The sequence below is a fragment of the Rhea americana genome, unplaced genomic scaffold (assembly GCF_003343005.1).
Source record: "Rhea americana isolate MKP2758 unplaced genomic scaffold, rheAme1 scaffold_9, whole genome shotgun sequence".
Classification (NCBI taxonomy): domain Eukaryota; kingdom Metazoa; phylum Chordata; class Aves; order Rheiformes; family Rheidae; genus Rhea; species Rhea americana.
In genome coordinates, this window is record NW_028187088.1 from 2,932,897 (window position 1) to 2,955,429 (window position 22,533).

Here is a 22,533-nt window from a genome sequence, read left to right on the forward strand (position 1 = left end):
TTTGAGAAAATAGGTGGGTGTTACAAGGCAGTATTATCCATAAGCCTCAGATTTGACAGCTGAAATTAAAGCATTCCTTAATGGATAAACACCTAGAAAGGTTTTGAGAGCCGAGGTAACGCAACACTTCCGCCGTGAAAATCTACACTCCTTTTTCTAAAGGAAAACAAGATGTGGAGGAGCATGGTTCAGTGGGTGGCTTGCAAACCAGAAGGGGCACTGGATGCTCTGGCCTGGGCAGTACCACTTCTCCCCATTGAAGATGGGCAACAGATGCCTGATCAACTAATACTGCCCAGAAGCCTGTTTCCCCAGACATGGAAGCGATGCTGTGGCACCTCCCAAAGTGGTGGTGGGGCAGAAGGGGTAAAAGCTACTATCTGGAAAGAGGAACAAAACAAARCAAAACAAAGTCACAGACAACAGCTTTTCTAATATGCAGAGGTAGTTTGCTTCAACGTTAATGTTAGTTTTTGATAATCTGAGTGGTCTAACGACTGAAGGCACTGAGAGGTGATAATTAGGAGCTATTAACTGATATTTACTCACATATAYGGTGTTAAAGGTTTTTGGAACCAGAAACAGCCCTGACATGAACTTACAGGGGAGAAACGCACTTTGTGTAATCGCAAGAGCATCACGGCATCACTACAGTTAGAGAAGTATCTTGCATTAAGTGTTGTAACTTGGGAACTAGAGAGAGAGACTTCAGTTTCCTTAGCCATCCTCCACAAATCTAAGCTTGATTTTTCAGTAACTTGCTGTATAAATTTTAGCAAATGCTTATTAAAGTTGTTATGAACTGTCAATGTTCTTCAAAGCTCACAAGATAGAAAGCTATCTCCAAAACTTGTGACGCGTATCACTACGTTCAGTTCTGCAAGCCTTGGCCTGCAGGATTTATTACAGTGTTAGATGCATAAATGAAACACACTGTTTAGCAAGTGTTAGTGAGGGAAATACGAACTTAAAAGGCAATTCTGATTTATGTTTCCATTCCAAGTTACCATGTAAAATCTAATGTTACTTTGTAGAAAAAGCTTACTGCAATAACAGTTCCTTTAATTTCTAAGATTAAGATGCTTTTYAGTGACTATATTTTGAATAAAATTGCTAGAGATAATGCATATAAGAAAAATCAATGCACACAAACCAGTTGAATACCTAGATATATTTTTAAAAATACCTTAACCTTAATATCTATCCTATGCAAGAAACAATCTTGTTGTCAAAAATATTTTTAACTGAAGTCTGATTGGGTCAAACTTCTTTGTAAGGTCAYGTGGTTTCAAGAACTTAGGATGTCTAAAATTAAATAATGTAACCTGAATAAAAGTCAGGGCTTTGCTACAACGTCTCAATTTGCATTGAGCTTCAGACTATAACACCATCACTTCTCTGCATATTGCAGCCACAGCCAGCCTTGTCTGTCCTGTCACTTAAYCCAGTTTCCCTGCAGCCACTTCTTTTAGTTCAGAAGGGAACTCAACAGATTCAGTAATCAGAGGACAAATTAAAATAAAGAAAACTTTCTTTCAGAAAAAGGTGTGCATTTAACTAAGAAGAATAATAAATCCTACAAGYATTTCCTCACTTTGGTTTTCTCAAGTAGTTGAGACCATTCTCTGATACAGAAATGCTCCAGAATGGTAATTCCTCTTCTCCAAATGCGAATATTTAGCAAATTGTTATAATTTCCCCCTATTTATAGCCCCCTCCCCTCTCCACATACATTAAAGCACAAAAATTCCAGAAAAATAATTAAYAATTAAGTTACTACTGCACTAAACTTCTCAGTTAATATTGTCAACATACTGACAGATTTTAGACTGCATCTTTTAAAGTAGATTCACCAAKAAAGTTAAATCAAGGAGAATGGAAAAGTATTCAATAGGGCAAAGCAATACTGTAAATTAATTTAAGTTTGGAAGCAAGTTAGATGTTGCTACCAAATTAAACGTTATCCAAGATTTTCAGAATTATAGCTGTTTTTAACTACTGAAAGCTTCTTCACTGAGAAAGGTAAATGTACTGATAAATAGTCTATGAACTTCTGTAGTATTTTTTTCATTCRTTCATATTTTTCTATGTTGACAACATGAGACAATTACAAAAATCTAAATTTGGACAACATAGACCCCCACTTTCTAATCCTAGTCCCCCAAAACTATCTCCAAAGGCAATTTGAAAGAAAACTCACTTTTAGAAGACAGTTCAAAYGCTTTATCTCCAAAATGCAATATCAAACAGATTTGAAATTGTATGGAGTGAATACCACCCTTCCTTGTGAAGTACAATTCTTATAATTCTACTAGTAGCTTTTTAAGAACTAGTTCTAAATTACCCTTGCTACTTAAAATCTGTAATATGAGTTTAAGCAACCTCACTTCTGATACCTGCCAATGAGATACCTCTTTCATGTTTTTTTCATTGATCCTCAGCTACTTTACAAACCAGTTACATGCATGTCTACTTTTGTTCATTAGCCTTGGTTAACTARTTTCCTATATTCTGAAGCTGAAAACAAATAGTTTGACTCCCAAAGACATTAGGTATAGTTTACAATATATCACCACTTAGGAAACAATAAAATACCAACTTTATGACTCAAATTTAAGAGACCATTAAATTTCTTAAAATGTGCCTTTTAAGAAATAGTTCTGGTTCTAATACCCTTAATATTAATTAGTCTAGATATGCAATAGCGATCACCTCTGTTCCAGTGTTTAAATAATTAAATACTATTTACAGAGGAGATGGAATAAAGAGGAAGCGCAGTTTGCCTCCAATATTGAATGATACATCATTCCAGGTTATATAGTCTTTTACTTTCAATAAAGGCACTTCAGGAAAAAAAGCACATATGTTTTTAGCCCATGTAATCCAGCAGTTTTACAATATTACTGTGCTGTGCGTGAATGATTTTCTGAAATTAATTCTATGATAAATTGATTTATGTACTGTTGTAAGGCCTGATAACACTGGCTTTTTCCTGTTGAACTCAGGTGCTGCTGCTGTTAACAGTGCCTAATCTTCAAAAATTTTCAGYGCCTYTGCAGTATTTTACAGCAATGATTTTCACGTGCAGTTTTTAAGTCACTTGCATAAAATGTTCAGGAGAGTTCTTTGGTTGACCACCAGTTCTCTTAYTCTTTCTCATAATTTTAGGAATTTCAGTCCACATCAGATTTCACATTATGTCAATCTTTCACTTAATATGTAGACAAAGAAGCAGACTATGAATTTATAGCACTTCAATTATAGTCAATTACCTCATTTTTAGTATATAGAACTTAAAAGCTCTATATACTTTTTTTTTGTTCAATTGGAAGACCACACTAATTTATTTGTATATATAATTCCCCAGATTGTCAATCATTTTGTGCAACTACTTCGTGCTTTTATTGTCATGCATTCTTCCTCTCCCTTCTTCCCACTTTCTTGAATAGCATATCAACTACYTCTTGCTGAAATAAACCCTATTTTGTGGATTCTCATTCACCTCAAACATACATTTCACTTYGCTTCCACTGCTGCTCTCCTTGGATCTCAGTTGTTAATCATCTTCACTGAAGACTGCTTGGTTGTTACAAGATATGACTTTTTTTAAAAAAAAAAGGAAAAGAAAAAACCAAACACTTTTATAATATATCCTAAACTCTTGTTTAGTTTAGTCTCATAAACTGCTTATAGCTAGGACATCCTTTAATCCTTTACAAGACACTTTCAAGCATAATTGCAAGAGTTAGAGCACAACTCAATTGCTCCATTAAACTGCTGCTGTAGAACTGTAAAGAGAAGTAAAGCTGCCTAAATTTATTGAGTTACAAAATTTTTTTTCAGCAAAATGTTACCTCCAATTCAATGCCAGACTTTGAAGAAAAATTTGGTGGCATCGAGTCGTGTTGCCTCRCAAAACTAGGTAAGTGCATCAGTAATCAAAATCTGATATGGATTAATAAACCTAGTTAAATATCTTATTTCTCATGACAATTTTCTCTTTTGGCCAAATTTCCAGGAATCTTTCCCTTATCCCATCTGCTTTATTTATGATTACTATCTGTATTTTTTTCTAAAAATTGTATGAAACAGCCATCAATGAAGCAAATCACATTTTTATCTTAGCCAACATAACATGTTGTAGGTGTTTAACAGCGTAATACTGCTCAGATAAGAACACGACTTCCATGCTTGCTTGATCATGTTCCCAATGCCTTATAAGTTGGCATACTTCCACAATCATATCTCTAGTAAAAACAGTCATTTTTATTAAATATCAGCACTCTTCTAAAAATTGTACAATGTAATTAATAGAAGTAAGCCACTCTTATCAAAGTCTTACAACAGAATACATTAGTCACAGCTAAACACTTCCTCAGTCTGCTGAGAGGGGAAAAAGGTCTTGCAAATTTCTGCAGAGTAAATACATTTTCTTCTGGGAAATCTTTAGAAATACTTCTTTTAACAATTTGACAGAGGAAAGCAGCTGAAGTATTGGTGTATCCACTTGTGAATCAGTTTGAACTGCACAACCACATTCAGCCAAATCCCATATTTCAGGCTTTCCCTCACAATAGATCTTATTCTGAAGGAGAAAAGGTACACGCTGAAACCTTACAAAAACAGTTATTTTAAGGACAAACTGTCACCAGTAACGCTTCAATCACAGGTCCTCTTAAACCCTTTGTAACAGCTGCATACTCTTGGTGGTCCGCTGGTAGAGCGCATGCAAATAYGCGCACCAGATCCCGGAGCGTAATTAATGAAAGATCCACACCGTGTGTGTGGSCCTGCATTCAGTGCAGACAAAAGAGTACAAACTCTATTTAAAATAGCCCTCGTTTAGGAYGCGAAGTTCAAGCGTACAGACAGCCGTCGGGACATAAAGCGYGTCGCTGAACTGGAACACCAAGCACGTCAGCTGCCACTGCCGAGGTCCAAGGGCGCAGCCGAACTGCGCGCAACTGCTGCTCCTCTCCCTTGGTCAGGGCTCAGCTTCGGGAGCCTGTCACTTCAGGAAAACATCGCTGCCCCCGAAGAACAGCGGCACGTTGGTTTGCAAGACTCAGAAAGACCAAAACGTCGGCAACACGCATATACACATGATTCTTCATCTGACTGCCTTCAAGTATTGCTAAAATTTAGGCAGGCTTCAACACTTCTGCAAATACTACTCTTCAGGAAAAACGCCATTTTAATATTAACCACACACACACACAAAAAAAAAAAATCTGAAGGGCTGTTAAACATCACGCTTCAGCGTGGCGTTAATTTTTCTTACACCTTCCTCTTGCACGTCTGCACAAGTCACTACCAGGGACAGAATGCCAGATTCGACGGACCTRAAGTCTGATCTACTATGACAGGTCTTACGCTCCTATGGCAAATGTAACATTGACTGTCAGAATAAGTGACTGTCTACAACTAATTGTTGCTGTTAATATTAAGAACACCTGTCAGCAATTATCCAACCCAGCCCTTTATGGCACTGAACCTGTTTTCCACRCTGTTCAATATTATTAGGCTTCAGCTATAGTTCCTAGCTTTGCTGCATATGACCAGAAAGCAATGGGAGCTCTACAAATAGAGAAAAGGCACGTCAACCCGAACACAAAATGAAGTAGCGTTCAGGTACTTCAGGTAGTGTTTCAGCAGCTTTAATTCCACATTTTTCCATGCATCCAAGTCAGGCATTTCAAAAGGAGAATGGGCCAAAATAAGCACCATTGGAACACCGTCATTTAGGTAGTAGCTTACATCACTGTTTGGTTTATCAGATGAAATTTTAGTACTAAGAGTTAATGTCCATCACCTAGTGCTTAAATGCAGACCGTCAATCACTTTAGTGCCTGATGGTTTTGTCTAATCAAACCACTGCTGATGATCAAACCATGTTTGAAATATCCTCTTGACAAAATAATCTCTTGGCTGTCTCCTGCTGTATTTTCATATCTTTAGTTTCAACACCTACACAGATTGTTCTGCAGATTGTACCCAGTTCTTTCATAAATGCAGAGCAATGACTACAGCTTACTGACAAAATGAATTGTCAGCAGATTTTTATGGATACGCAGGAAACTCACAGCAAAAGAATATTACAATCAAATCTCTTAATTTTATATCCTGACCCTCACAAGGATATCCTGACCCCACAATGCAACTGAAATAACATTTTTATTAAGAACTACTCTGGACCCAGGAACCTGCACCCTTTCAAAGAATGGCACAGTGGGTTGTCTTTTCCAATTACAATTATAGGTTAATTGCATAAATACAAAAAAAAAAAAAAATACCCCTCCGAGATAGTACTTTTCTTGAACAGACATGATGCTACTGATAACCTTGTTAGGATTTTCTTGCACCTGGGAGAAGCAGTAGTGTGCATTAAGTTCATAACTTGGTAGCGGTAGAAGCAGGGAGTGTTTTTCCTGCACAGGTTCTTTTTGCAAAACACTATGAGACTCCAAGCTCCCAGAGGCACAGCATGCCACTCAAAGTCTATACRCAAGCAATCTTTGGCCAACTTTTGGTAGGCTGCTCTCCCACATACTGAGTAATATGTAGCATCAGTGACATCTTCTTGAGCCAGAATTTTCTGACGTGAAGAACACACACTGCCACGGGCCACAGAGTGAATGTAATGCAGWGGCAGCTGTAACGCTGCATATGAAATACAGCCCATAACCTGCAACTGGGAAAGTAATGGCACAAGCCATCAGCTCAGTGTCAGTGCTGGAGTAATGCAGCAAAGGAACGGATTTGCGCTGTCACTGCTTATGCCTGGCCAACCCGGACAACAGTACCAGCTGCCATCTGTGCTGCTATGCTCCATGCAGGACTACGTTTGTTGCTTAAGCTGGGTCTTGGGGGCACATTTTTACCTTAAAACTACCGTGCCCCAAATGCAGCCCCCCCCCCCCCAAAAAAAAATAAAAGCAACCCTACTCCATCGTTCCCTCTTGTGCCAGYGCTGGTACTCAAGCGAGCAGTGATCCATCACGTTCATGCAACTGAAAACGAATCACTTTTCAAAGCACAAACTTCCCTGCAGGCAGATAACATAAGGTGCACTATGGGGAAATGGATCTGTCCTTTTGACAGCAGCCAACTATTGCATTGGCTCWACTATATCCTCAGTGTCAAACTGGCAAATACGATGTTTTTATGTTACAGCAGTATGTCTGTGCTAGAGATTTAACAGTATAATTATAGGAAGAAAAAAATCCTAGTGCAGACTCTCCCTTCATGAAGCCACTCTTTTATGTAAAAATGACAGATTAATTTATTTCAATGCCGTYAGAGTAAAAGGTCAGGGACAAAGGGACACTTGAATGGCAGAGATCCACATTCATAATGTCAAAGCCATTTCAGTGACTTTTTAAATGACAAAAGGAAAAAATAATATCTAACATAACCCTTTCTGTATTGGTGTGAACATTTCATCTTCTAACAACTTTAAGAACTCATTTTAGTTTTTCTTATGTTGAAACTGGCTWTAAAAAGAATTTTAAAGGACTAGTAAATTATATTCAACAAGATAAATTAACTGCAGTTTACCATACGGAGCATTACTCATTCCTTGTTTYACCACTAGAAAACATGAACAGAAGGAAGAGATCTGTGAAGCAGTGATTTTTCATGGAGACCCAAGAGTGAAAACTCCTTGCCTCATTTTTTTTTCTTTTACAGATTACAATAACTCTTAAAGAAAAGCAGATTTTAGGCTATATTTCAAGCCTGTACTATAAAATATTTGTAAAGAAYGATGTTTTTACTGTATCTCTCACCTTACAGAGTGTTTCCAGAATTACCAACTTCAGACATACTTCAGGTCTATAAAGCAATTTATGCTATGCAGTTTTTTTTTACAGATCTCCAGCTACCCAGCAAAATTCTACATGCTGTGTGACTTCTAACACTAAATTATTTTAGAATGTTTTTTTCTTCCGGTATCAAAGTCCTAGCATCTTTACAGCTATCCAGCCTCTATGCAGGTATGCCCCCTCTCTTTGCAGGAAGGTATTTTTGGAGTGCTTTTTTGGGAGGGGGAATGTTTTTTGTTTGTTTTTTAAATATATCTACTTTCTGTATRTTTACAATCATATTAGATTTTACTATTGTTACAAAGAGTGAAAAAAAGCTTTAAGCTTGCACTAACAAGATTCCTTGCTTTTCCTAGATRAAAAGAATATTGGTCACTTTTTTTGTTTGTTTTAAACTCAGATTCCTACTGAGTCCCCACAGACCCAGCATATTGATCATAGAACAGGTATTGCAGACCAGCTCTAACTCCTTACTAGCATTTTATTGTGTACACCTGCTCTGATCAACATAGTGATGAAACGTCTAAAATAGGCTCCTGTCTAGAACCTTATATACACTTGCATTACTCCTTAATGGCAGATGTTCAAATAAAAATGTCACATAAAGACCCAGCCTTTGAAAATCTTTCTGTATCATGTTTAAGACTGATGATTCAATAAGAGATTAAAGATCATAAAACAGTGACAACTTTAAAAACTGCAACTCCATAACCCAGGTCTTCACTTGGAATTAGCTACTATCTATGACTACTAGTGATTCATTTTCTATCCCATCTGAGTCTCAAAGAGATCCTTGCATCAMACCATAAAGCAAGAGTCCTGAATTTCAAAGATGGAAGGCTGGGGCTAAGTGGAGAGGAGAGAATTCAATAGCAATATGTCATTCTGCYGGAAAAATGGTAAAGGAGTAAGTCTGGTATATGATCAAAATGCTACTGGAATGACTCTCCCAAAAAGGAGGAACATGTGGAGTTACTGACTTTGTCTGGGAAATTTCCAGACGTCCATCGACTGCACCACACGCTAATGCTCAATTTGCTACTGTTCCTGGGGTTCCTTGCTGCCTAGGGCCAGGACGCTGAGAAAGTTCTGCCAACGCAGAGTCAGCACGAAGCCTGCTGCTGCCCCCTCGCTCCGCAAGCACTTCCCCAGGAGGCCCTCAGGGCTGCAGGTGGCCCCTAGGCTACCACCTGAATAGGCCTGCTAGTGTCCCTTAATGATGTTATTGTAAGAGGTGAAGGGAGACAAAACAAAAAAAGTATTTATTTCAATGCTATGTATTGAAACTCACCTTTAATTCCATCAGAAGYTTTGTTTTGGAAATGAAGCACTGAAAGCAGTGATTCGTTTTCTTATTTTCAAACCTATGAGGAACTGAAAAAGCTGTGTGGGTATTAAAAAAAAAAATATATGATTTTGTTCTCAAGYTTCTGATAACAAAATCTTGCTAGGCTCTAGGATAGTTACAGAATATGTATAACATTAATACCTCAGAAATCAGAAGAATGAAAATTAACAAGGAAGGAGTTTTTGTAAGAACATTCAAAATGGCTTTTTTTATTCTAACTTTTATAATACATTCGTCTTTTGCAAAAATAGCATCTTTGTTGGACTCAACAGCATCAACTCTAATGTGACAGAGTTGAAAAAACATCCCCTAGACCTCTAAAAAAAAACCTCTACTAAAAAACAGGCAAGACCTACTTAGCAAAAAAAGAGAAAATTCTAGAAGTTGAAAGCCTATGCGTAAATAACAAAACATCAAGGCCAACCAATACATTCATGAATTTCACCAAGATCAAGCCAGAAAAAGTGGTAATGCTTACCATGAACATTGGTCCTACCTTTTTTAATAGACGGGTGCAAGGTATGTTGTAGTAAAGAATCTTTTCAAAGCTCATTGCTTTCAACTATTTCACTGCTCAGTCCCCTGCCCCCTCCCAAGTACAAACACTAAACTATAAGCTTTTAAAAATTTCTAATGGTTTCCCAGCCTTTTACTCTTTTTACAATCAAATCTTTTCCCACAACCAGATAAAAGAAAATGCAGACCACACTGAATGTCCAGAATCCTGAACATGCTTTCATACTAGGTGCTCAAAATGCACAATTTAGAGATAYTATGATTTAGATAAATTTATAGTTTCAACAATAGAAGAAATTCACTGGCCCTGGAGGAAAACATATATATATATATTTCCGACTCAGATAAAAAGCAAAGACAGAAGTATCTTAAAATCATTTGGTCATATAATATGCACCTTTACATATATCAAAATATTCCTCATTTAGCTTATTCTAGTTATCCACATAAGTCAGGGGGCAGGTCTAGCTCAGTTGGTTAGAGTCTGGTGCTGCTAATGGCAAGGTCACAGGTCATATGGGTCACAGGTAGCCCCATATGGGCTASGCTGAGGGCTGGACTAGGTGACCTCCAGAGGTCCCTTCCAACCTTACCATTCTATGATCCTATGAAGATACACTTCTTCTCAAGATCTATAAACATTTGCTCAAATATGCACTGTACCTTTTTTCTCCCTTAAAGAAAAATACTAATTGAGGAAAATTATGAGCAAGTCTGTCACTAGTATAGGTAGGAAAAAGTAACTGGAAAATTCCAACTATCACCATATTAACTCATTCTACTAAGAGACTACAGCACTACTCAGCTGACCACAAAACCAGCAAGCTTCATGTTAACAATTATGTGAAAAAGCTGACCTACATAATTAGTATTCTTAGATATATGTTTAAGAAAGAAAAGCCTCTCCTATTTCACTCCCTCTTTTTTTTTTTTCTTTAAACTGGAAATAATTTAAGCAAGTTCCCTAATTTACTTAAAAATATAGCTGCATGTTTGTTTGTTTGTTTTTTGGATAAAGAAAAGCAACAAATGGGAAGTTTATGCACAAACCTAAATTTCAGTCACTGTTTTTGTCACTCAACTTATATAGCTCCTAACCTCAAATTCTACCAAAAACTCTTTTTGTGTAGAACTTCTCTGTTATTTCCCATGTAATAGAACATTCAAGAGTTTTACATATACCAAAAAGCACAACTCATTTTAAATACTTTGAAAGACTTGTATCAGAGCTTCTGATCTATCTGGACTATGCCCAAATTACATTTAAAAAAGTGATAACAATTGATTTATCAAGCTTAAAAAGGCTAAGTAGGTAAGACTATGACATTAAAAATATTAAAATTAATTCTGGAGACTTTAATGATATAATATGCATATYTGTGACAAGATAGTTTAGAAAGGATTTCCCCACAGCTCATCGTGTTTTGTTCTGTGTTGGAAGGCAACCATTTACATGAAGAATCAGAGCTACAGAGAAACTTATGTTCACAGTAATCTGCCAAATCACATCTATCATAAATATATCAATTCTATATCTGCAATATAATATTACCACTCTTCTATTCCATAAAAAACTGTCAGTTGATGCATTAATGGAATTATCCTGAGCATCGGTTTCTTAAAGCTAACATATTACATTCACCTGGCTATCTAAAGTTCTGATTCAGATCATCTAAATTTTAATCTAGAATTGATTTCCTGCTGGAAATCAATACCTAACTTTCACCAAGAACAGTTTCACTACTTCCCAGAATCTCCAAACAGCTGAGTAAGATATCTTTAGGTCTATTCAGCAGTCAAAACTTGCCATCCTTAAGAAAAAACAGAAATCAAAACCAACACAGGGAAATCCTAGACTTTCATCACAAAATACTTCCTGTAGCTATAAAATGGAAGATTATCAGCATTAAAATAAAAATGCTTTCAAAATTGAGATCTGCCAAGATTTCTGAATGTGGTAATACTGCAGGACTTTCAGAGTTAACTAAGTGCTAGAGAAGAGGGCACATGTAAACCTGTATTTCTTCTGCAATGAGAAAACAGTTACCACAAGGTAGAAATTGAAGTGTACTTCAGTTACTTTAAATTTTGATTGCAAATATATTATTTTTTTTTACTAAGCAATTTTTATACCGACAGGTTTTGTGGCTGAATGTATGACATTCACATAGAAACAACCATACATCTTGGCAGATTCTACTTACATAAACTCACTAGAAATGAGTCTGTTTTTCCATTTGGTTCCCCCTCCCCTCCCAAACACACACACTCACACAAAATCCCCAAAATAACATTTGTAAAATGTTATTAAAACTATTATATTGCCTTAAAAGTTATATGTTAAATTACAACTGTATTTTAGGAGTACTTCCATTTGGTATTGCACGCTAATTAAAAAAAAAGCTCAAATTCCTGCAACATTCGATGTCTTAAACACATAATCTTGCAGACTAGCGTGCCCAAATAAAAATTTTGGAAGTTGTACACAGTTACTGAAAGTAATAAATCAGTAAACACTTAATATCTACTTAAAATTAGATTTCCATTTAAAATGTTAACTTTGAATTTTATAAATGTTCTATGTTATTTCACATACATTATGAATTACTAAATGCTGGATGGAAAAAAAAATAAAGTATTTGTCCAAAGGAGGATAATAATCTCTATGCTGAAAGGAAGCACTTAAAATGTATGCCAAAGAATAAGAGTTACTCACCAGTCTCCAGGGAAATTCATTCTTTAGCAAAAATTTGACACAAACGACAACAAAACCACACCAAGATGTGAGGAAAAACCCTTTTTTTCTTTGAAGCTGCTCCCCAATGAGCACTGCACAACCCCGACCCGGAGAAAAAGCAGCGTAGCTGTCAGACTCCCAGCCCTGGGAGAAAGCTGATCCTCCAGTGATGTCACATGCTTCTGAAATGTCACTGCAGCTCCAAACTACCGACTCCATTCTACCCATAAAATCATTATTTGCAAATGTTGGAAAACAAAATATATTCAACAGCAGAATTAAATTTCAACAGGAGCCAAGAGTAAAAAAWTTTTAACAGTATGTCATCGATTAGACAAAGCATTGAAGTCAGGAAAAGTGAAAAGACAGGTGCTGGCTATGTTGTCTGAATACGTTCTTCCAATTTACCTTCAACATGCAGAAAGTTTTTATTTTGTGCACACATATTCATAAAACAAAGGGATGACACTCCCTGAGATGGACAGGAAGAGGAAAGACTAGTACCAAACAACACAGCACTGTACTGTCACTCTTCAGGACAAAGTCAGACGAAGGGAAGAGCACTAGAAGGCGGACACCAAGGGGCAGAGCAGACAAAARGACTCTGGCTTACACATCTCCAAATTTATCGACTTTGCCTGGTGGCCCTCATCACAGCTACCCTTCTCGCGCYCCCTGCCTTCTTCTGCCCCAGCATCTGCCTCTCCATCTTTTGGCTTACCCTGCATGCAGAAGGCCTTGGCCTGGTCACTTGGAGTACTTGGGAGTGCTYTGGGGTCCAGTCTGAGAAACTCAGACTTGCTTGCGCTGTTGGGAACAAAAGCCTAGAAGACTGGAGGAAAGCTAGTGGAAAATAATCCTTGTATGCCAAGGTCAGGAACTGTTATACCAGAATGGATGCATCCAAACTATCAATGCAGGATGTAAAACAACATGCATTGTGAAGACCACCACAGAAAGAAGAATGACCAAAATACAGATACTGAGGGAAATTTACATACAGAAGAAAAGCCCAGAGTAATCATCTACTCTGAAAGTACAAAAAGCAGGGGAACAGCATGAATAAACTACGTGTTGAGAAAATTTACTTTATAAAAGTAAAAATCAAACCAAAAAAAACAAAAAACCACCAAATAAAACCCAGAAGAGTTTCAGTCACAGGAACAGCTCGGGTCTACTACAGATCCCTGAAGTTAAACCTAGGGAGAGAATTTTCTGTAGAAAAATAATGAAGTATCAAAAATTGTCTTCCCAAATAATTTTAAATTTGTATCACACATTTTTAACACAGCCCACAGATATTAAACAGTCCTGAACTAACACCATGCTAATTGAAATTTGTTTARTAAGCAACACAAACATTATTTAGGAAATACTGCCTTGAGTCAACTAGACTGAGAGCCACACAAGCCTTTCAGTACAGTCAAAGTCTGAAATTCTTGACAATAAAATTAATAAAATTTTGAGGCATGTACAGAGAAGAATCAAGGCAGCAGTTCCAAACTGAACAGGATAATAAAAAAAAAAAAAAAAAAAAAAAAAAAAAAAAAAAAAAAAAAAAAGAAAGAAAGAAACAAACATGAATAAGAAGAGAAATTCTGAGGAAACAAGAAGAACTCTCCAGAAACAGGGTATTAGACTTTCAAAGTAAAAATGTAGCAACTTGAGCTAGGCACTGAAGAAGCCTCTTCAGACAAAAGAATAAAGGAAAAAAAATGAACTGGTATGCAGTGAGAAATGAGAGCTAGCCAAGATGGAGTCCAAAAACTGAGTAATATTCTATCTCAATTTTCAGCATGAACAGTATCAGTCATGGGAGTTGAGTGGCGAAATGAACTAATGGRAATAAAATGCATGGAAACAGAGTACCATTGAGATAGGGAAGAAAATGGCTAAAGAGAAGCAGCCAAATACAGAAACAGGACTCACTGACGTAAAGCATGCTATTGCCAGAATTCATTTCTGGACAACAGAAGAGAGCTGACTTAAAATTAGTATTTTCATTAGTAACTTAAAAAAAAATGTAATGAAGTCTGCTAGTGATATAAAGCCAATATATGAATTATATTTGATAAAGCATGAGAAACAGATGAGTTTCATGCAGAAGGAAATGAATAATCAAGAAGAAGGAGCAGCAAGAGTGGAATAAAACTCAGGAATACAAATGTAAGGTCATTCCCCTAACAAAAGTATCAGTTACAAGACAGACAACTGAAAACAATTACTGAGGAGAGCATCCCGTTCATATCCAGCTGGTTCTAACCCAAGATCTCTGTATCCCGACTATTTCTAAGGTAAAACATGCAGTTTGCACTTCCCAGTGAAAGTTTTTTTTGTCATATCCCCCTTCCTCTCTCCCTACCATGGGTTAACAACCTGAGAAAGATTGAAAGACAGTACAATCAAAATATTTCTATGATTTTTTTCATGTATCTATTCCAATTAATTAGTAATATCTATTACATTAAACTAGAGCAAAAAATAAAAGTTTACCAGCATGACTGTCCATTCTGTGTGAGAAGACTATGGGAATATGCCTTATTCACCCTAGCAGCACGAAGTGCTACAGGACCACACTAAACAAAGATGACTGAAAATTGTACAGATATATACCAGGAAAGGTAAAGAACACTAAAAGCCAGAGGCAATACATACAAATTGTCCAAGAAATGCAAGTTGGAAATAAAGAGTTTTAAAAAGATGTTGCTCTTCTCAACAGGCAAGATTATATAATTGTTTTTCTGTGACAGAGAGGGTAGCTTCAAAATCCACAAATGCTCACCTTTCAGTTAAGTCATGTATTTTAAAACAATTTCACCCATCTGTCACAGTTAAAATGGCAAAAGTCAGTGGTTCAAAACTGAGCAGAAGTGTTTCCACAGTTCTCAAGAGAGGTCTGGAATAAGAGATTTGAAGTCAAAAAGCATCCCAGAAACTAGCTGGAAAATTAATGAGAGGTTTTACTATCAGTCACATTGTAACTGGCCAATACTATAAGGACTATACTTCACTCTCACTTGCACATTGCATGTACAAAATTGATCTTCTGGTTGAAATTAAATGGACTTCCCCTCCCCCCTTTTTTGTTACGTGATAAGCTTTATAGAAGGAATTAATCCCCTGTTAGTTCCGAGGTATTAATGCCCCTCTTTGTAAGAGCTGTGCAATTTCCAGTAGAATCTAAGTTTCCTTAACAACCTCCAGCCCTGATTTCMTGGTAAGATTTAAAAGTAATAACACATGGTGCTTGAAGACAAAGACAAACAGGAAAGCTGAAAGAGAAAAGAACTAGGTTAGTTCCTACCCAAAAATGGCAGTTTACCGCCATGTAAGGGCTAATTTTGAATGAAGGAAAMACTTAATATTATTACTTTAATTAAACCAGCTTGCTGCTATTTTCCAATTTTCTGCTTCAGTAGAAAATAATACCAAAAAAATCACTACTTCCCAGAAAAAAAAACTCTCCCCTTCTAAAGAGCCTGTGAACTGAGACAGCATACAGTACTAAGTATTTTAATCTTAAACAAAGAATTCAGTATCATAAAAATGTAAGCTAGCTACGAWTAATCCTAAACATCTAAATCAGATTAGAGCAACTGATCACAACTTGCGGTTGTTGAAACACTCCTACGCTAGAGAGTTACAGAGTGTTCCAGCAAACCTTACCTGAAAAGGGAATTTTCAAGTAAGGAGRAAAATGACTTTTTTTCCTTCACTCAAGCAAATATAAAGATAAAAGAACAGAGCTGCATCAAGCAACAGAAGAGAAATAATATTGCTCTGGACAAATGTACAGATGATCACATATAAGCCTTGCCTATTTTCCCCTCAGATTTAGGTTTTTACACTCATGAGAAGGTCTTTAGACATCTGGTTTAGTGAAAATACAGCTGATAAATGTAATGGCTACCTTCAGACTGTCCATAAGACAAGTATTATGCTATACAAAAGTCTTAGGTCAGAAAAGGTTTTCCACAGAAATCAGTTTGATGCAAAAATGTAAGTCGAATAAGACCTCTGGAGGTCCAGTCTCATGCTCAAAGCAGAGCTAAATTCAAAATCAGATGAGGTTCATAAGGTCTTTTCAAGTTGAGTTTCAAAAACCTGCAAGGATGAAGATATCACAGCCTCTCTATACTTGACCATCTTGTCACTTTTTTTTTTATTATTTTATCCAGTCAGAATGTACTTTATTGCAATTTAGGACCACTGTCTCTTGCCCTTCCTTTGTGCACTTTTGGYAAGAATCTCCCTCCGTCTTCTCTACAAACTCCCTTTCATGTTTCTCTTACACCGATAGGACCAAAATTGGAAACTGTATTCCAGATAGTCTCAGAAGGGATGAACTGAGGGAAATAATCACTTCCTAGTTCCTGCTGGTTACACTATTGCTAATGCAGTCAGTAGGTGGTTAGCCTTCACCACTGCAGCAATGGCATAATCCTGATTTATGTTCCAAGTTTGCTGCCCACCAGCACCCTCAGGCCATTTTCTGGGATGCTGCTCCCTAGCTGGTCAGTCCTCTCCCTGCACGTTTGCCTTGCAGTACTTCAGCCTCTTCCCAAGAGCTCGTTTCTCCCCCTTGTTGAGGTCTCTGAATGGCAGCCCTGCCCTCCAGCACACWGATTCCCTCCCAAGCTCCGTGTCATCCTGGACATTGGCTAAGGGTGCATTCTGTGCCACTGTCCAAGTTAAATTAGAGCAACTAAAGGAAGAGATGATCAAGTTAAGCACTGTCAGTCCCACTACCAACCYCAAGGAACACTTCTTGTGACCTGCCACCACTGGTCACTACTTCTGAAGCCCAACAGTGTAATTAGGTTTTTCACCCACCWTGTGGTCCACCTATCCAATCCACATAATCTCAATCTGGCTACAAGTATATTACACGAGACTAAAACAAAAGCCTTGCTAAAAGTAAATGACATCCACCGCTTTCCCCTCGCCCGAAAAGCCATTCATTATTGATGGCAATCAGGTTGGTTAAGCATGATTCTCCTTTGATAAACCCACACAGTAGTTGTTTGCAGCCTTCACAGATCCAGAAACAGTTTCTACGAGAATTTGCTGCATAATGTTCCCAGGAACAGAGATGAAGCTGACCAGATCTGTATTCCTTAGATTCTCCTTCTTACTTTTCTTTTGAAGATGRCTGTACTGTTTGTCTTTTTCTAGWCATCAGGGACCTCCCCCTAAACACCAGAATATTTCAAAGATGATAAAAAGCAGTCTGCTAGCGAGATCAGCCAGCTTGCTCAGCATCATCAGACGCATACAGTCTAGTTCAACAGACTTGTACATGTTTGGCTGGTTTAAGCAGCAACAAGGTATCTATTTTCTTGCACAGGAAAAAGTAAACAGCAAGCTGCTCATCTGCACTAGACCAAGAAACTGCCTTTCAAAACAGAAGGAACTATAATCATGCTCATCTAGCATAAAACAGCAGAAGCCTCTCAGGAAGGCTGAAGAAGTTTTTGAGAAAGCAGAATATTACAATTGTTGAATAAGAGAAGATAAAATCTTATGGACTGCATTGTGTGGATACTAACCAAGCGTAGGTAAGATGCATCTGCGATACTCATTATTTTTAAATGACAGTTAAGCTCAACTGAATGACAGGCCCCAAATGCCTGGTTGTTTACAGCAACATGGATGAGAGCTATTTAAATCTTAAGCTTCCATGAGGTGCAAAGTTTGTTTTATCATTATACATAGTGCATAAGATAAGGAGAAAAATATTGTTTAGATCATAGGATCCTTGGAATAAAAGGGTGCTGAGTTAATGAATTCTGAGTAGGAATTTTGACCGATAGCTGTTGGCAGAACAGAACGAACAAGTTTTTCTAAAGGAGAAGGTTAGTCTTGGCTTAAAACTGGAAATGTCTTGTTCTGGGCCAAGTACCAAACAGGTTGAAAAAGATACATAGTAGAACCTGCCTGCAGCAATCTCAGCATGGGAAGCAGGGAAGGCAAAGACTGAACAGCCATTAGGACACTTTTCCCCCAGTAGAAATGGTAATTTATTCAGTGTGGTTTGTCTGGGAATGAACAGATTCAACCTCTACAGCTGCTAGCCTTTCTAGAATAACATGTTTATAGTACCTTACACATATACAGCCTTTGATTTTAAGCTATGCAATTAAAACAAAATAAACAACAAAAATGAAATAGTCTCTTCCTTTCCAATGTTCTTAGTGTAAGAGTATTTTTAGGTTAACTTCTGGAAGACCAGAAGGATCTTTCCAATCTCTGTTACAGCAACAGCCATCTGTATATTATTTTTTTTTTTTAAGTATGTTCTGCTCAGCTACAGCACTCTCTATTAAATAAAGCAAACTGTATGCCCATCCAAGTGATGCAGTCTCTCACATACAAACATGCAAGATTATTTACATACATATATAAATATATACACACACATATATATAAATGTGTGTGTGTGTATGTATATAGAGTCTCATAGTGAAAGACACCTTGCCATTAGTATGTCTGTAACAAAGTTTCAGAGAAGAATTTTAGAACTCTCCTTAAGCCTACATCAGCCACAATCTTCATACTAAAGAGGCTATTTTCTAGCTATTTTCTACAGGTTTCTTCCTTCCTTTTCTAAGGCATGAAACTTAAGACTTTTATCCACTATAAAACAGGCTTTCAACCATAAGTCAGCAGTGAAGACTCCACAGTCTCCCACAGCTCAGCACTAAAAGCTGCATCTTCTAATGCAGATGAATGTTCTTGCACCACTCTCTAAAGTCTGTGATAGTCTTCTGCTCCCCCCAGTGGCCAAAAAAAAGTCCAGAAAAAAACACCATTCCACAAGCTCCATTTCCTCATATAATACAGTTCTTAAATGTTCTTCAAATTAGAATTGAAGGAAAACAAAAAGATTTTGATCTACAAAAAACAAACACAAGTTTAAATCACATTCATCTTGAACCCCTATTTATACAAAAAGTTAACAGATAAGAATATATGAAAGCAGATTTTAAAAGATCTAAACCAAGCATTTTTAAAAACAATTCTGATATTTAGTCTAGCTTCAATGAAATATCACAGATATAGTAAACAATTATTTATGCAAGTAGCAGTTTACTGTGTTCAAAGTTTAACTGCAAAATTTTATTTCAAGTATTTTTGCTTAAATTTGTGGCACCTGATATGCCATTTAGCCTCATCTAATGACATCTCTATTTAAAATTTTAAGCATGTATAAAAATAGTAACTAATAACCTTAGAAATCTGAATTCAATGTGACCAAACTGTCATCTAAAAGCATGATTATTGCTTAGCCTACAGTCTATTAAAYGTTTAATATTGCCACAAAATTTAATAAGGCAATGGAGGAATGCAACAGGTGAATCCAATAACCATTGATATTGTAACATTTCAAATTTTCTGGCTGGCATAGTGAAGTACTAAAAAAGAAAAATACACTGATGAGAAGCGTGGTGTAGTATTTTCTAAGAAAATGCTTGCATAACGCATGATGATAATCAGCAACACTGCAGATACTTTGGCAACCCTTTGGCACAGAGCTTTCTACTTAGTAACAAAAAAGTGGAAGCACTATCSTTTTGGTGAAGATACAGCACTGTTTAAAACCCACACTCCAAAGCAAATTCTGCTGCAAACAAGTTGTCATGAACCCAAGCAAATTACAGGAAAATAGGGAATGACATAGTTCTAGAAACCAGTGTCCAGTGAAGTGAATAAAGATTTTGCTGAAGGCTATAATCCAGCTAGATTAAGAGATGACCAAGTGTTCTAGATGGATGTGAACACGTAATAGGTAAAAACTGAAGTCCAAACAGGGGGAGAGGAGAGAATGGGCCAACAGGACCATAGGGACATTCAGCACAACCAAAGGCAGAGCCCTGTCCCTGGGAAGGAGAAGCTCTGCAAGGACACAGGCTGGGGCCTGACTGCCAGGGAGCAGCTCTGCGCTAAAGTTCATGTGGGGCAGCRAGCTGAGCATTAGCCAGCAGTGGCTCTGGCAGCAGAGACTGTCAACAACCTCCTGGGCTGTCTGAGCAGTGGCACAGGCAGTAGGTTGTGGGAAGCCGTCATCCTCCTCTACTGAGCCCACACTGTAATACCACATACAGTTTTGTCACCATCCGAATACAAAAAAGGCACCGACAAACTGGCACGAGTTCAGGGGAGGGCCACCAGGATGCCTGGAGCACCTGCCCTGTGAGAAGGCTGTAAGAGCTGGACTGGCTCACCTGGAACAGATATGGCTTCAGGGACCTAAGAGCAGCCTACCTGTCCCTATGGGGAAATTATTGAGGAAATGGAGCYAGGCTCTTCACAGTGGACCATGCTGGGAGCATGAGACAACAGACATGTACGGAAACAATAGGTTTTCTTACAACCAATCTAAACCTCTATTTCCTCCACGAAGGATAGCCAGGTAGTGGAGCAGGTTGCCSCAAGAGGCCATGCCATCTCCATCCTTGGGGGTTCTCAGGACTTGACTGGATAAAGCCCTGAGCAGCCAGATGTGATCTCACAGCTGACTTTGTTTTGGGTAAGGAGGTTGGACAAGAGACCTCCTGTGGTCCCTTCCAAAGTGAGTTACACCATGATCAGTTACCATTCATCTTCAGAAACCTTAAGGAATTACAGCAAACAACTCAGTGGCTTTTTCTTTTATATACTCAGAAAGGGGATGTACTGATCCCATATTTGAAGGTCCAAAACATTAATACAAAATTTAAAACACCTCATTTATGAAAATCAATTACCAATCAATTACTAGTCAAAACTGAATATATTAAGCTTACAGTTAAGTTTAAGAGTTAAGCTTAGAGTTYAAAACCTCTGGTAAATTTAAGTTTTAAAGCAACTCAGCAAAAAAAAAGAATTCAGTAACACGGTATTAAAAACAGCCTATATGCTGCACTTTTTAATATATCATTTTCTGAAATGTGCAGTGTGTACACAAACACAAAATGATCTAATATATTAAAGCAGTCCCACAGGATGTTATAATAAACATGGCTGTAATTGAATTTYGATAAATTCTAGGTCACAGTTTTACTGTTCTTTCAAAGAACTAATGTACTGTCCCTCTTATTTCTAGCAAAGAGAAAAAAATCCTCCATTGTTTTCTCAGAATTTGAAGAACTGTTGTGCAATCAGGTTAAAGCCCATGGCCTGTCATGAAGCAGTTCTAGGCCTTCAAGTTCTTCAYTTTTTCTAATGAACAAAACAATAAGCTGCTAAAAATAAGCTATAAAGACCAACCTATCTGTTTAGGAATGTTCTGCCAGTAAAGAGAGTGCTGACCATGTAGAGTAATTATGTCARACATTGATACATGCAATACTATTAGCAGTACTGAAGCAAGGAAAGCAAGGATCAGCATCTTTTACTACTCCTCTGAATGAAGTTGGAGAACAGCTACAAGCTTCTACAGCAGAAGTCAAAATGCAAGCTTGAAATAAAAACAGTGATCTTCACTGATTCAAGCAAGTTGAAAACAGTTATCCAGAGTTGAAAATAAGTATGTTAATAAGACTACCTGAGACAGAAAGGAGTTTACATCCAGCATTGAGATGCTGGGAGATGTGCTAATCACCTTGTTTTTCCTTTATTTCCTACAGGGGAAGGTTCCAAAACCATGGGATTAGCTTAAGTGGACAGGAAACCTGTGGTATGAAACTACTGAGTTCCTGATTTTTAAGATCTAATAGATCTAAGCATTTCATTCCCATGCTCATCTTTCAAAAGCATTTTGGAGACTTCCCTTGAGGATTAGGACCAAGGTGTGACAAATAGCTTTGTAATGATTTTTCTCTCACTCTTTTTAATGAATTTAAAAGAGTTCATACTGGTGCACAGTAGTTGTTTATCTTCACGAGTGTGATCCCCCTGACGGAATTTAGTACACCAAATAAAATACTGCCGAAGTAATCATTTTGGTATCTCAGACTATCAAGTATTCACTATATATGTCTGGTAAAACACATACCATCATTTTTTCCAGTGATTACATGAAAATACACGTTCAGAACATTTCATCTCTTTRCCAAATAAACTCTAATGATCCACACCTATTGATGCACAAGTGAATACTGCCTATCAGAAAACCAGAATTGAGTATT

At 37.3% G+C, this 22,533-nt stretch overlaps 1 protein-coding gene across 13 annotated transcripts in view; it reads right to left on the bottom strand.

The window, feature by feature from the left end:
- The window catches only part of PLEKHA5 (pleckstrin homology domain containing A5), a 172,855-nt gene that overhangs the window by 80,508 nt on the left and 69,814 nt on the right, over positions 1-22,533 (bottom strand). For 4 of the 13 annotated variants that reach the window (XM_085324057.1, XM_085324059.1, XM_085324056.1 and 1 more), the window contains exon 1: positions 12,404-12,503. The exons of 3 other annotated variants lie outside the window; for them this stretch is intronic. In XM_085324057.1, the coding sequence (XP_085180183.1) occupies positions 12,404-12,423 (20 nt within the window). In that variant the 5' untranslated portion in view covers positions 12,424-12,503. Of the gene's footprint in view, positions 1-12,403; positions 12,505-22,533 lie in introns of those variants that run through there. 6 more of the 13 variants (XM_085324053.1, XM_085324055.1, XM_085324054.1 and 3 more) reach the window with 2 other exon arrangements.